The sequence below is a fragment of the Sodiomyces alcalophilus genome, assembly GCF_042370955.1.
Source record: "Sodiomyces alcalophilus JCM 7366 unplaced genomic scaffold ACRALscaffold_2, whole genome shotgun sequence".
NCBI classification, from domain to species: domain Eukaryota; kingdom Fungi; phylum Ascomycota; class Sordariomycetes; order Glomerellales; family Plectosphaerellaceae; genus Sodiomyces; species Sodiomyces alcalophilus.
Genome location: NW_027263533.1, coordinates 1,012,370 through 1,025,700, shown reverse-complemented (window position 1 = coordinate 1,025,700; position 13,331 = coordinate 1,012,370). Strand labels below are relative to the sequence as shown.

At 53.7% G+C, this 13,331-nt stretch overlaps 7 protein-coding genes across 7 annotated transcripts; 3 read left to right on the top strand and 4 right to left on the bottom strand.

Annotated features, from left to right (window-relative positions):
• The first annotated feature begins 310 nt into the window (after positions 1–310).
• Positions 311–1,927, top strand: ACRALDRAFT_1079710 (uncharacterized protein). Its single transcript, XM_071018934.1, has 2 exons — positions 311–745; positions 838–1,927. Exons 1-2 carry the CDS (start codon positions 515–517, stop codon positions 1,276–1,278), a joined length of 672 nt encoding a protein of 223 aa, XP_070876549.1. The 5' UTR covers positions 311–514; the 3' UTR covers positions 1,279–1,927.
• A 1,341-nt stretch (positions 1,928–3,268) lies between these two features.
• ACRALDRAFT_2090886 (uncharacterized protein) lies at positions 3,269–4,807 on the bottom strand (the record flags this gene model as incomplete). The annotated part of the gene is made up of 2 exons (XM_071022573.1): positions 3,269–4,665; positions 4,738–4,807. Coding segments are annotated over 2 exons (1,467 nt in total), but the record flags the coding sequence as incomplete, so codon positions are not given.
• A 726-nt stretch (positions 4,808–5,533) lies between these two features.
• On the top strand, positions 5,534–6,636 carry ACRALDRAFT_2025298 (uncharacterized protein; the record flags this gene model as incomplete). The annotated part of the gene is made up of 2 exons (XM_071020302.1): positions 5,534–5,901; positions 5,973–6,636. 2 exons carry the CDS (start codon positions 5,534–5,536, stop codon positions 6,634–6,636), a joined length of 1,032 nt encoding a protein of 343 aa, XP_070876547.1.
• A 314-nt stretch (positions 6,637–6,950) lies between these two features.
• Positions 6,951–7,791, bottom strand: ACRALDRAFT_2098323 (uncharacterized protein; the record flags this gene model as incomplete). The annotated part of the gene is made up of 3 exons (XM_071022878.1): positions 6,951–7,466; positions 7,553–7,666; positions 7,723–7,791. 3 exons carry the CDS (start codon positions 7,789–7,791, stop codon positions 6,951–6,953), a joined length of 699 nt encoding a protein of 232 aa, XP_070876546.1.
• Positions 7,792–8,046: 255 nt separating this feature from the next.
• On the top strand, positions 8,047–9,588 carry ACRALDRAFT_1060871 (60S ribosomal protein uL29). The gene is made up of 4 exons (XM_071016317.1): positions 8,047–8,159; positions 8,341–8,480; positions 8,605–8,830; positions 8,904–9,588. Exons 1-4 carry the CDS (start codon positions 8,157–8,159, stop codon positions 8,910–8,912), a joined length of 378 nt encoding a protein of 125 aa, XP_070876545.1. The 5' UTR covers positions 8,047–8,156; the 3' UTR covers positions 8,913–9,588.
• Positions 9,080–10,229, bottom strand: ACRALDRAFT_206817 (uncharacterized protein; the record flags this gene model as incomplete). Its single annotated transcript, XM_071022120.1, has 9 exons — positions 9,080–9,117; positions 9,149–9,303; positions 9,339–9,376; positions 9,411–9,479; positions 9,512–9,528; positions 9,599–9,637; positions 9,682–9,842; positions 9,944–9,971; positions 10,070–10,229. The coding sequence occupies 9 exons, from the start codon at positions 10,227–10,229 to the stop codon at positions 9,080–9,082; spliced, it is 705 nt and encodes a 234-aa protein (XP_070876544.1).
• On the bottom strand, positions 10,070–12,750 carry ACRALDRAFT_1091790 (uncharacterized protein). Its single transcript, XM_071019586.1, has 3 exons — positions 10,818–12,750; positions 10,598–10,738; positions 10,070–10,525 (listed from the first exon to the last, which is right to left on the bottom strand). Exons 1-3 carry the CDS (start codon positions 12,382–12,384, stop codon positions 10,254–10,256), a joined length of 1,980 nt encoding a protein of 659 aa, XP_070876543.1. The 5' UTR covers positions 12,385–12,750; the 3' UTR covers positions 10,070–10,253.
• Positions 12,751–13,331: the final 581 nt, after the last annotated feature.

Sequence of the window (13,331 nt, the reverse complement as noted above, 5' to 3'; positions counted from 1 at the left end):
CAAATAATGCAGCTTCCAGTAAGCGGAGATCTTTAAGCGTTGAAAACAATCACCGGGCATGGAGTGGAGTACCCGTCAGGTGAGGTCACGGCTCGTCAGGCGGACCCCTGTTTCCCCAGTTTCCAAGCAACTGAGTCGCACATTATTACGCATAGACCCCCCCTTTGTCTTACAAACCTAACCATTACGGTAATCATTGTACAAGGGGACCCCCCCTTACAAACATCCACCAGTTTGGGGGTTTCCCTTGGATGAGACTATATAACTTCGCCGCCTCGCCTCCCTTGGATCTTGCCAGTCTCACTTTTCTCGGAATGCCCTCATCACCAACCCAGGGTTACTTGATATATATTTCCCGTGCCATATTTTCTCGTAGCTAAACCACCTCAGCTAAACCACCTCCGGCTACCCTTTAACACTCCCACCAACCAGTACTTGTTCCTTTTACTTGACGAGTTCTACTACGCTTTCCACACCACACCGACCATCGTCCACCTCGGTCGAGCGGATTACCATGCTTTCCTACGATTCTGCCAGCCAGCCGGTTTCCCCATCCGGTCTTGCCTCGAGCATAAATGGGGCGCCTTCATCAAAGTCGCAGTCCATCTCAGTCCAGGCCAACGGCTCTTCTGCTCAGAAGCATCATCACATCTGGCTCGTCACAGGGCCGGCTGGATGCGGAAAGTCGACTGTCGCCGAACACCTGGCACAATCATTAAATGTTCCCTTCATCGAAGGTGATTCGGTACGTGGATGGACATTTGTTCTCTCTGGGAGTTCAGTTCTCCTTCTTCTCAGCCTGTGATCCTTTCTAACATTCTTTTCTCTGTCATCCAGTTTCACCCACAGTCAAATATCGATAAGATGTCCAACGGCATCCCACTCACCGATGCCGATCGCTGGGACTGGCTGACGATCCTCCGCGAAGAGTCTCGCAAACGGCTCGCCTCCGGTTCCGACGGCGTGGTCCTGACCTGCTCAGCGCTGAAACGCAAGTACCGGGACGTCATCCGTGTCGCAGGATACTACGACCACTCGCTGCTCATCCACTTCATCTTCCTCCACGCCCCCGAGAATGTCCTCCTGAAACGCGTACAAGCCCGCAAGAACCACTACATGGGCGCCAACATGGTCTCGAGCCAGTTCAGCATCCTGGAGCTTCCCCAGCAGGATGAGAAGGACGTCATTACCATCGACGTTAGCCGACCCGTCGAAGCCGTCAAGCGGGACGCCTTGGCCCGAGTCTCCAACATCATGAAGGGCGAGGAGGAGGACTAAGCTGGCCGAATCCCCGGAAAGCGCGCGGGAATTTTCCCTCGATATGATCTTTTCTCTTTCCTGTTCTTTCTTATGGGAGTTGGGTAAAAGGGCGAACGGGCATCGTATGGTATTGATATTACACGATAGCGTACGGCAAGGGTCTGGGTTATGACTTTTTCTTATGGTTTGTTCTGGCCAGGCGTTATTGGCGGGTACACCAGGTCTTCTTTTTAATAACCATCCATCTTTCCTTTTCTTTACAACGTTTCGGTCGGGTTTTCATTGTCTCTTTATTTCTTCCATTATCATAGTTTTTTTTTCTTTCTCGAGCGAGGCTGCTAGGGCCGTTCATCGGCATCTCATCGATTGCGTTTGTGGCCATTTGGCTGTTCTGTGATTGTATTACCTCAGAAGGGAACGGCGGCATGATGGTGCCAGCCGGGAAGCGAGGGTGGGGGTGGGGTTTCAACTTTCGTCACTATTGTGGGAAAAGACGATATACCGAGGGGTGTGTATAGAGCAAAGGACGATCCCTCGGTTCTCTTGGGGATCATGAAGGTGAAAGATATGCGCAGAAGAAGGACGCAAATAGGCAAACCGCCTTGCGGCCCGATGCGACCAGGCTGTATTCTCCTAGTCAGTAACCAAATATGATGATATCTCCGAGTTCGTCCCATTTCCTTTCTTAGACTGTCTTTTGCTCGATGTTGCTCTGCATTTAACAGGGCGGGCAGAGCGTCGTTGATTGCTTCCCTGCCTGACCACTACCCACCTCAGGTGCTACAAAGTGTTTATTTCTGTCTTCCTGTCGTAGCAGTTTTCGCATTATGAGTGGGACTTTGCAACCTCATACTCCGTGCCTTGCTTTTGTCCACTCGATAGAAAAGGAAGCATGACAAGCAGGCTCTGGACTCCTCGACCCCCTGACAATCGGTGGCCTCAAAAGGCCATTCACACACCACACACACCAATACCCCCCGGTGTGACAAACTGGTCGCTGTTGTACGTACATGCAACTTGGTCACGCTAGTGGAGACCGGTCAGGAATAAGCGCCTTGGGTAGGTCGGTCCAGAGTTGGGGACGGACGTCGGAAGAAGAATTCTTTCCTCTTTTCATGTTCCTTTCTTTTTCGTAGGCGCTTAATCGGCAGAAAGCGGCGACGCGTCGGTTGAGCAATTAGTTGTCCGTCTCAACCCAGTCCGTCATAGAGAACCCTCGGCGAATACGTTATACATATGTCCCAGATACCGGTTTAGTGGTGTAGTGTCTTTCCATCTGGTTACCTGCGTCCTATTACGTTGTATGCTCTTGGTTGGGCCGTCTGTGGTGTAATTTGTTTAAAAGTCACGGTGTCGCCGATGACTTTGTCGCAGGTAGGTAGTGTATAACGTAGATTGGTGAAAAACTGGGCGTGGGGACAGGGGAGTGGGGGACATTGACGGGAAATACAAAGCACATGTACGTGTACTTGCCCAGGCACACTACCTACTGTAACATGTACAACCGTTGTATGTATTTCCGTGCTGCTTTTTGCCGTTTTGCATTCGTCATTCGTTCTCCCCATATCCTTCAATATCCGTTGCCTCCTTTTATTGTCGGAACCTGAAGCCCAGAACCTCGTGTGCTGGGCTCTGGTCCTCAGCACGTTGTAGTAAGAAAAGATGCACTTCGTAAGTGCCAAAGCTATAGAATCCTCCGAGACCATGCTGGGGTTGAACACTGTCTTGACCGAGTCTCGTCTTGACCCCCCAGATCGGAAGACCAGGGCGGGAAAGTGTGACTTGGCCATCCTGGCCAGCCCAATGCAACACCCCGCAAACCCCCCTCCCCCCCTGACTTTCCATCCTCCAAGACCAAACGGAAAGAGTCTCGTGACCAAGGCTCAAAGCCCAGACCACGAAGCTTGTCAAGCTACTCATAAAACTGGCTAATTATAATTCATCGGAAGCGGGACCCGGAACCTCTAGGTAACCATCTATTAATTATCAAAAGGAGATATCCTATATATTATCGAAGATGCATAACCATAACGTCTGGCTCCTCTACTACCCTCCTCACTACATCCGCGGCTCTCGCCATGGTCGCCCCATCCACAACTCGGTGATCCGCACTCCAGCTAAAGTTGGTAATGTGTTTCTTCACCACGGCCCCCGACTCGTCGAACGCCGGTACGGTTCGCATCCGTCCAACGCCTAGGATGGCCACCTCCCGATCCACGATGACGGGCGAAACGTAGGTGCCACCGATGTTGCCGATATTGGACACCGTGATGGTGCCGCCACTCATATCTGCGGTGCTCAGGCGCCCGGCGTGTGCGAGCTTCTGGAGGCGCGCCAGTTCCGCGGCTATGGAGAGGATGTTGCGCGACCCGACATCTTTGATGACGGGAACTAAGAGGCCGGATGGAGTGTCCATCGCTACGCCGATGTTATGCTGGCTCCTCATCACGAGGGAAGGCTTACCCTGTGCGTCGCTGTTGGCGGGGCCGGTGTCGACACGGGCGTTGAGGATGGGGTACTGATAGAGCGCCATAGAGACGGCTTTGATGATAAACGGTAGGTAAGATAGTTTCTCCACCTGCTGCGCATCCTGGGCGTGCGGTTGCACCTGGTTCGACTGCGAGAGCACGCGATTGAGACGAGTACGCAGTTGGACCAAGCTGGAAAAGTCAACCTCGTCGGCATAGAGGAAGTGCGGGATGGTGAGAGAGCGAGTCATGCTCTTGAACATTTGAAACTGCGTGTTGGTCAACGGCACCCGGGTCTCCGTCTGTACACCGGGCGTTGAGGGTTGGGCTTGCTGAGACACGGGTGCAGTCTGCGGTGCCGATGACGATGCATCGGCGGTGGTTGCGCCAGAGTCCCGCTGTTTGACGTATCTGTAGATATCCTCCTTCAGGACTCTCCCGTCCTTGCCCGTGCCGTCGATGTCGGCAATGTCAAGCTTGTGCTCTTTGATCAGGTGCCGCACCGCCGGTGTTGCCAGCATTGCGCACTTTCCCTTGGGCTTCGAAGTCTCTACCGCCGTGGGAGACTGCTGGGGTGTGTTTGACCCTTGCGACGGCGGCTCCGCCGTCCCTTCCGCTCTTGTCATTTCGGCGTCCAACGTCGAAGCTTGGGGAGTGGCAGCCGAACTGGCCGCGTCGTCCGAGCCCGAGGGCGGCGCAGCAGCAAGAGCGTCAGGGTCTTCCTTTTTAGGGTCACCGTCAATGTCAATATCAATGAACGCCTTGCCGACCTTGGCCATCTCGCCGGTCTCGTAGTACAGTTTCTTGACAACGCCTGAGAAACGGCTCGTAATCTCGACGGACGCCTTGTCACTCTGCACCTCGCACAACGGGGAGAATTCCTCCACCCGCGCCCCGGGCTCGACGAACCATTGTATTACTTCGCACTCGACGATACCTGCGATAGCGGGAATGGTTAGCTGACACAGGAGTTGCACGTGTAGGGAGATCGGGTTTTCCAGGGATTTACCTTCGCCAATGTCCGCTAGAATGACTGGCTTTACGACAAGCAGAGACCGAGTATCGTGGAATCGCCTCGAGGCATACACCGCGGCAGCTGGTCCTGAGATGGGCAGACGGCCAAAGCACTTGGAGCCTTGCCTCAACGTACGGGAAGTCTGTCGTAAGAACATCTCAATGGTCAATCGGCTTTCTCCCAAACTTCAGTTCGTGAGCTTGACATGATAACAAAAGAGAGAAATTCTTAGAATTATGCGTAGCAAAGGGATCGTCTTCTGGTCGACCAGCCGTCAACTCGGTTATTCGCGGTGTTGTCCCTGTGTCTCTTCCCCGCTGAGATGGCCGATGACATAATGTGCCGGCCATCTAACAGCGGCTTAAGGATCCGGCTCCAGGACAGCTGTGGGGCTTGTTCGGCTTAACCCCACAAGATGCGCCATTGGGCTTGGGAAACCCCCAGGTACAGCTACGGCGTTCGCTTAGAGACAATATACTTCAGTTTCCCATCTTATTCGCAACTTTGAAGCCGTATTCAGCTCGTGATGAAAATTGAGGATTCCCTTACACATAATCCAAGATGAATGTGTAGCGAGGCTGTTGGATCATTCACACCGTACGAATGCATGTACTGTACCCGTAGCCGCTCATAAGGCACTGTGGCAGTAATAGTGCACCTTATTTTTAGGTTATTGGACGGGCAAGCCGAAATTTTAGGGATCCGTCCCGTCGCAATAGTCTTGGTCAGATCTACCGCGACCAACCGACACCCCGTTTGGCTATGAACACCTAACCTGCCCCATTCCATCATGTCATTGAGGTTAGGATCCCAAAGCAGGAGACTTGCCTGTTATTTCTGCCAATGGAAGCGCTTCATGAGCGTGTCGTCCCAGCGCCTGGCGGCTGAGAAGCAACCGCCAGCTGCGCCGGGACCCCCCAAAGCTGCGTCCAAGGTGCCAGAGAGTCTCCCGCCGGAGTTGCCCGCCACTGCCATCAAGGCACCGAGATCGTATGGGCGACGAGTCGAAAAGTTTACACCCGAAATCATCCCTCGGCCCATTGGCATGAACAAGCCGCCTCACCCCTACGACAACAGCGGCATCGATCCCAGGACCCTCCAGCAAAGACGGGATGACTTTGTCAACTACGAGAAACACCTCGCTCGCCGCAAGCACCTGTACGATATCCCCCTCCCCCCCTTCGCACGCTGTCACCACTTCAGCTAACAGCATCTCCCTCGTTGAACAGAAAAGAACAAATCGCCCGGCCCTACTTTCGCGATTGGTCGAACCTGCAATTCGATGAAGGCAAATCTTTCCTCGCCCCACCGCGGCCCTTCCGCTCCGACGTGTCTCTGTTCTTTCCCAATTTCGTGGGCGACACGCTCCTCAAGGGGAACAAGGGCAACTTCCGCGACACCACCAACGTCCTGCACGGCAAGACGTCAGTTGTTGCCTTGTACAACGGCAAATGGGCCGAAGACCAAGCCGGGTCCTTTATTTCCAAGGCGCATAATCCAGCCCTACACGAGCTTGTTGCTTCCAACCCCGACGCCCTACAGATTGTCCGACTCAACCTCGAGGACAACAGGGCCAAGGCGTGGCTCGTGCGGTTGTTTGCGGGGAGCCTCCGACGGCAGGTGGGTGAGGAGAACTGGGGGAGATACTTCATCGTCAAGTCCAAGGTCTCGGATGAAATTCGCGAGTCCATCGGCTTGCTCAACAGCAAGGTGGGATACGTCTACCTTGTGGACCACCTTTGCAGGATACGATGGGCTGCCAGTGCCAATAGCCGGCCGGACGAGCGCGAGAGTCTGGTAAAAAGCGCGAGAATAGTGCTCGACGAGTATGAGAAGGATTTGAAGGATATTCGCGCAATAAATTCACCGAAAAAGGAGCGATCCCGAGGCTGAAGCAGAGGCCGAATTATTTTCAGGCGAGCTTTCGACAGAACTATTCTACATTGCGTACGTAGACGGTAGATACCTGTGTAATATTATCTGTACATGAAAAACGAAGGGGCAGCATGTCGGATGCAGACAACCCCCTCTCGATTAATACAAGAGGAAAAGAAAATCTCCCAAACGCCCTCGCATCCCATGCTGATTTCTAGTTCCCTCGCTAGCCAAATAGAATTACCGAGAAGAAAGCCTGGGTTCATTACATCCATGGCCGGACAAAAGAGGAACGTGACAGTGAAAATGAAACAGTCGGTTGTTGTACTGTATCACAGGAACCACCAAAAGAGAAGGAAGCAAATGGCAATGAACGTGCCCATGATAATGCCGTCCCGTCGTTTCTTGGCAGATATCCTCCCAATAAGCGAGTTGAGCCCCGGCACCTGGCTGGCAGCATGGGTGATGCGGCGGTTGATGCTGGCGAGCGTCTCGCGCTGGAGATTAAAGCTATCCTGGACGGCATATGCTTGGCTCAGTACGCTGTCGGCCATGTTGTGACTGTTATCGATCCGCGCACGTTCGCCGAGCATGTAGTCCGCCTCGGCCGCGTCGGGGTTCTGCTGCCGTTGCTGTAATCGGTATTCGTCGATGTCGGAGCGGACGTTGGAGAGCAGGTTGGCGCGATCGCGAGCCTGGGAGAGGGAAGTACGCAGGCGGGACAGGTCGCGCCTGTGTTCGGCGAGTTTCTCGCGAAGGAGGGAGAGGTTGTTTTGTTTGAGGGCGGATGAGGTGAGGGTGGCGTCCGAGTCGAGGAGTCGGCCCAGTTGGGAGACGACGGTCTCGCGCTGATGAGATGGAGAGTCAAGGTTAGTTCGGAGACGGTCCTAGAAACCACCAGCAAGGCATGGAGCGCAAAGTCACGCGAGCGAACCTTGTCAAGAATTTCTTGTAGCTTGGCCTCGGTTGAACGTTCTTCGTCTGTCGGCTTGGGCGGGATGTTCGCTACTGTCGAGAACTGGGAATATGTGTGGAAGAGCGTCTCGGTCTACCAGAGTGTCAGGCCAGAGGAAACGTTGAGTGCGATATACTGCATCGACCAACCTGGCTTTCCAACGTGCGCGCTTGTTGCCGAAGCTGGGTCCAGCCCGTGTTTCCTGTATTGGTAGTCATAGCTATGACGAAGTACCGGATCGATTCAGTGACTTGAGGTTTGACGAGATGGGTCGATGCTGCGCTCTACACTCCCTCGAAAGCTCATGGATGATGTCTCTGTGTGGGGCCATACACCAGGTATTACATAAACATTTCAAAGTACCGCTTCAAATTCAGGTGAAGATCGGGTAATCATCGGGCCGCCAAGTTTTCGCCGACGGGAAAAATCGTCCCCACTTTTCCAGGTAGGATCCCACAAGCCCTAGTTTTCGCCAAAACATCTCGTGGTTTGGCTCCGTGACACTTTTTTCGACTTCACGAGACGAGACTTCCGCCCAGCCCCCGTCAAACACCCAGCGATCAATCCGTTGTCTCCGGCCAAAATGGTGAGTTTCTCCCATTCTTCCTGCTGCTGATGAGGTGAAGTCGACGGACAATACCACTTTCGAATCCTTCCCCGCGCAGGGCTCCGACTTCAACATCCGCCCCGTGTCGATTACATCCCAACAACCGAACAAATGTCGCTCTAGGAAGTCATCGAACAACGTCGCTAACGATATGCACCAGTCGACATCCAAGGTTAAGGCCGCCCAGCTGTGGGGGAAGAACAAGGACGAGTTGACCAAGCAACTCGGCGAGCTCAAGACCGAGCTCAGCCAGCTCCGCATCCAGAAGATCACTTCGTCGGGCACCAAGCTTAACAGAATGTACGCACCACGAGCGCCGTCCCCAATTGTTGGCCGAATGATTTTGGATTGAGAGATGAGAGACATGGTGGCTGGAACGTTGGGGGAGGGCGCACTTTTTGCTGACGGATTTTCGAAATGGCAGCACGGACATCCGCAAGTCGATTGCCCGCGTCCTGACCGTCATCAACGCCAAGCAACGACACCAGCTCCGCCTGTTCTACAAGAACAAGAAGTACGCGCCTCTTGACCTTCGCCCGAAGCAGACCCGTGCCATCCGCCGCCGGTTGTCCAAGCACGATGCGGAGAGGATCACAGAAAAGGAGCGCAAGCGAACCCAGCACTTCCCCCAGCGCAAGTACGCTGTTAAGGTAAGTGGCCGGCCAATCATCCCCTGCGGTTGTCTGGGCGGCTACGGGGTTGCTGACAGGAGGCTGGGCTCAGGCTGTTTAATTTGGACGCCTCTTTCGGTTACTAAGGGGCTGGGGACGGCAAATGAATGGACGGCGTACGATTGGCAAATGGGTGGACTCCGATTTCTCGATGCATCGCATGGTTCAGTCAGAGGAAATGCTTTGTTATTCCCATTAACGCGCATAGGATTCTCGAGGGGTCTGGACTCAAAAAATACAATGTTTCGGGCCTCGCCGGTCTGGGACTGGTAGCAAAAAGGCAGCTACCGCCATCACATAGAGCCAATAAGACGCTCTGAACTACATTCAAACCGGTCCTCCGCGGCCAATCTCTTCGAGAAAGTTTTTGGGCGCACTTGTGACATCTCAGGTTGGCGACGGCGGGGTTAGTCTTGTATTCCCTGTTGGGAGGGGAGAAACTCTGCAGGATGCTAGGCCCAAGCACGATGTCATTCAACATAGGTACCTAGCTGGCGGTGGAATGAGGCTGGTCACTGGCAACGACTGCATCGTGGGCGCGACTATATATCCAGACCACCTTGGCCTTGCGATATTGAGAGCCATTAAGGCCGAGCACCATGCATCGACGAGAATGTCTGTAGGAGAACTGGAATCAGTCGAGGAATCTCGGATCAATACTAATCCGTAGTACCGCACTTAAACTGTTGGTTTCGAAGGTTGTACGTTGTATTTACCTAACCTGCAACAATCTATTCGTATTTTAACTGATGGTGGGGCAGTCGTTGCCCGACATCACTGGTGATGCTGTAGCCTTTTCTGGTTGTTATGGTCGCGGAACCGAGGCGCACGCACGTCACTCGAGGTGCGCGATGGGCTCTGACATGGATTGCGGATCAAGGACTCGCAATCGTCATGACTGGCCGGCTCGTCTTGGACTTGTTCGGGCGGGTGATGCGGGGCATAGACGGAAAGGTTGGACGTAGGAGTCGATGAATCAAAGCAATTTGCCCTCGTGCACGGCGACTCACCTTATATACAGTCTATGGCTTTCTATTACCCCTGCCTTTAACTGGAGTAGAGGCGAAGGGTGTTATATTGTATTGTCGCGACGCTGGGAGAGAAGCGATCCAAATAAGGCCTCACGGGTATACCGAACGTTAAACGGTCTTATAAGCAGGTTCTGGAGGGTCTGATGAACCTGTTTATCTCCTATCCTAGTGCCTCAATCCCGTCGACGAGCCACCCAAACGCCACGCTCAACGGGTGGGTATAATATCAAAATGCAGACCTGCTTGTCCCATCCTCTCATACTATCATTGATCATCCCTTGATATCCCATTGGGCTCTGAGTATTTCGCATGAAAAAAAAGTTGAAGTCCGCATGACGATCGTTCATACATTCCTCAAAAAAGAGTATCCCTTACGAGCCTCGCTTGGCCCAAATCAACATTGCCGACACTTGCGGCGACAACATGGCCCGCTCTTGCTCACTCATCTTGTCGTCGTGACTCCGAAGATGTCGGCGCATCTGGTCCGGCCTGTGGAAATCCTTGTCACAGAGCGGACACACGTGGTCTCCTCTGACCTTGTGTGTCTTCCGGTGCTTGGAGAGATTCGACGATTCGCTGAAGGCCTTGTTGCATATCTCGCACCGAAGAGGTTTCTCGCCGTTATGAGTTCGCATGTGCATAGCTGCGCAGTGTTAGATGCGACGTTGCGCCAAGACGTTAGGAGGCAGGAGTATGACAGAACGGGAGGGCTTACTAAGTGCACTCTGCTGCTTAAACTGTGCATCGCATATTGAACAGGTCCACGGTGTCTCGCCTGTATGGATCCGAATATGTTGCTCCAAGGATTGCTTGGCTGAGAGCTTTATGCCGCATATGGGACATCCAACAGGCTTATCTACTCCCCGTGTTAGAGAGTACGAGAGGAGGAAAAGGAAGGGATGAAATAAAAATGGGGCCGGGAGAGGGCCACTCACATCCTGTATGCGTCTGAAGATGTCTCTCGAGCTTGCTCTTCTGGCCAAACTTGCCCTTGCCACCAGGCTTGTGTTTTCGGCGGCATTTGTCCCAGAGACAGGGAAAACCGTCACCATCCTTGTCAAGGGGCAGTACATGAGCTTGACGACAGTGGGCGTGGAGCGCTTCGTCTGTGGCGAAAGCCTTCCCACAGACGCCGCCACCTTCACCCACCGCCCACTTACATATAGCCTGACCCTCCATCGTATGCGCAGAATCCTCCGTAGCTGGAGTGGCTGACGAACGGTGGTTGGCGTCCTCGCTCGTGTTGGTCGCCGTCCCAGTCGAGATAGACGACGATCTCCGGACTAACTGTTCACCTTGTTCCAGGCTGGGCATGTCAGGGCTATGCTGATGGCCATGGCCTAGGCCAGACTGGCCAAAGTCGACGTAATTTGCAGGAAAGGTCTGAGGAAAGAAGGCCAAAAGGCAGTCGGCATTGTGGGTGTTTCGATGCTGCTCATTGAAGTGGTTAACCCACTCCCAAGCTGACGGAAACACATCACCACATGTGAGGCTGTAACCAGGGTCATTTATTGTCGGCTGACAAAAGCTTTCCGTGTTGGAGGGTGCGTGTGTGAACTGCGGCATGGGACACCGAACATGGGATGCGCTATAGCTGTTGAAGAGACACGGCTGTGCACACTGGGAATGGGGCTGGTTCGGGTCGTGCTGCTGCCAGAGATGCTGGAAAGCCTGCACCTGCTGAAAGCCCCCGGACGGCGAAGTGCCCACCATCCCCATTCCCATGGGCGCCGCCGAGTGCGACGTTGAGTTGTTGGAAAAGGTTTGTCCGGTCGTGTACCGTACCAGCTGCTCGCTCGTCGGTTCCTGGGCAACTTGGGGAGATGCTGACTGGCCAGGCCTCAGGCCGGATGATGACGTGTTATTCTGAACACCTTTCTGCAGCTGTGGCTGGAGTGGCACTTGATGATTGCTGCCGTTGTGGAGAGTGTTCAGGACCACGGCGGCTTGTTGTAATTCAGGGGCGGGAAATTCTTCTTCGTCCTCCGGCACGCAATCGACACCACTACAACGCGTATCGGGATCGCATTGATTGTCATCGCATGGGGAAGTGGGACAGTCGGAGTCACTGCAGACCGGTCCCGGGATGGAGTCGTCACATCCGCGACACTCGGGGCAGTCCACTTTGCATTCCGAGTTTTCTTGGTCGGTGTCGCCTTGGCTCACAAAAGCCTGTTGGTTTGCGTTGGGTTCGTTGTAGTAGAAAGCCATGTCGTTGGAGGTCTGCATGGAGACTTGGCCCGACTGCGAGGCATTCATCTGGTGATTGGTGGGAGCGAAGGAGGACGAGCCCTGATGGAGATGGAAAGCAGAAGAAGTGTCCGAATAGCCTTGGTGAGCCATGGTGTCATGAGCCAAATGGCCGTACTGTTGCATGTCTTCTAGGCTGAAAGAACTGCCGCTCACGTTGAAGAAGGCGTTTTCAAAAGCAGAATTTGGGAATCCCTTGGGGTCATGAGGTGACGACGCTGTGGACGACAGGGCGCCTTTGGTTGAAGACATTAGACCGAAGGAGGAGTCGGGGAATTGAAAGGGTATTTGGATGATGAGGACTCCTGGCCGGTTGGATTGTGAGAAGGGAGAGGGAGGAGGGGGAAGTAGGTTGATCGAGAGAAGAAAGATGAGGGCAAAGTGCGCGATCTGCCTCTGGCTGCCCTCTACTTTTGCAAGAAGGATCTGCTAAGAGAAGGAGCAGTGGAGAGGGAATTTGAGAGAGAGTTGATCGGGATGATGATGGGGTGATGAACGGGACGGGAGGGAAATCGATCTTCGATACCACTGCCCTCTCTATTCGCATGCAAGTAAGGTGAATGGCGAGAGGGTAATTCTAGAACGGAGACGAATGATTGCCCTAGTAAGGAAGGCGAGAGGCGTTTTGCGCTCTGCGCTTTCCAACGTGCGTCGGGTCGGCGGTTGCAGCTTCCAGGAGAAGAGGCTGCACTTATGATGGTGAGAACCCGGATGGCCAGTTCAAAGGCGGGGCGGTAGGTATTTTCTGAATGGACCCTTGTCGGTGATGAGAGGTACGCGTACCTCGTAGCGGAAGGTCCTCGGTACTCAAAAATGATATAGTTTGATTGGTGGATATGTGCGAGTGCCGGTCTTCCGCCCCCCCCTGTTCGGTCTTCCGGGTCGACTCAAACTCTTTCAGGCTAGAATGATCCACTACCCTGCATAACCCGAGATTAGGTGTATTTTAGAGGTATTTCGAAGTACATAAACATCCACAAAGGAAAGAGTACGAGGAAGAACACGCCAAAACACCATGCCCAAAGCACCAAAGTATGATATCATTGTGTTCGTTATATACGCGCGGCAGCTGCTACGGCTAGCGTAGCTACCTACTACCGTAATAGCTGCTGCCGTAATAGCTGTTACTGCCTATAGAGTAACACGTTTAAAGGTGAAGGTGGAGGAGGAGGAGGAGGAGGAGGAGGAGGAGGAGGAGG

Bases quoted from the DNA above. Each gene is read 5' to 3' on its own strand.
- ACRALDRAFT_1060871 (XM_071016317.1), top strand. The intron at 8,481-8,604 runs GTACGCACCACG...TCGAAATGGCAG, and splicing joins GGCACCAAGCTTAACAGAAT to CACGGACATCCGCAAGTCGA.
- ACRALDRAFT_1091790 (XM_071019586.1), bottom strand. From the start codon at position 12,384: ATGTCTTCAACCAAAGGCGCCCTGTCGTCCACAGCGTCGTCACCTCAT. The intron at 10,739-10,817 runs GTGAGTGGCCCT...CACGGGGAGTAG, and splicing joins TCTTCAGACGCATACAGGAT to ATAAGCCTGTTGGATGTCCC. The intron at 10,526-10,597 runs GTAAGCCCTCCC...AACACTGCGCAG, and splicing joins TAAGCAGCAGAGTGCACTTA to CTATGCACATGCGAACTCAT.
- ACRALDRAFT_1079710 (XM_071018934.1), top strand. From the start codon at position 515: ATGCTTTCCTACGATTCTGCCAGCCAGCCGGTTTCCCCATCCGGTCTT. The intron at 746-837 runs GTACGTGGATGG...TCTGTCATCCAG, and splicing joins CCTTCATCGAAGGTGATTCG to TTTCACCCACAGTCAAATAT.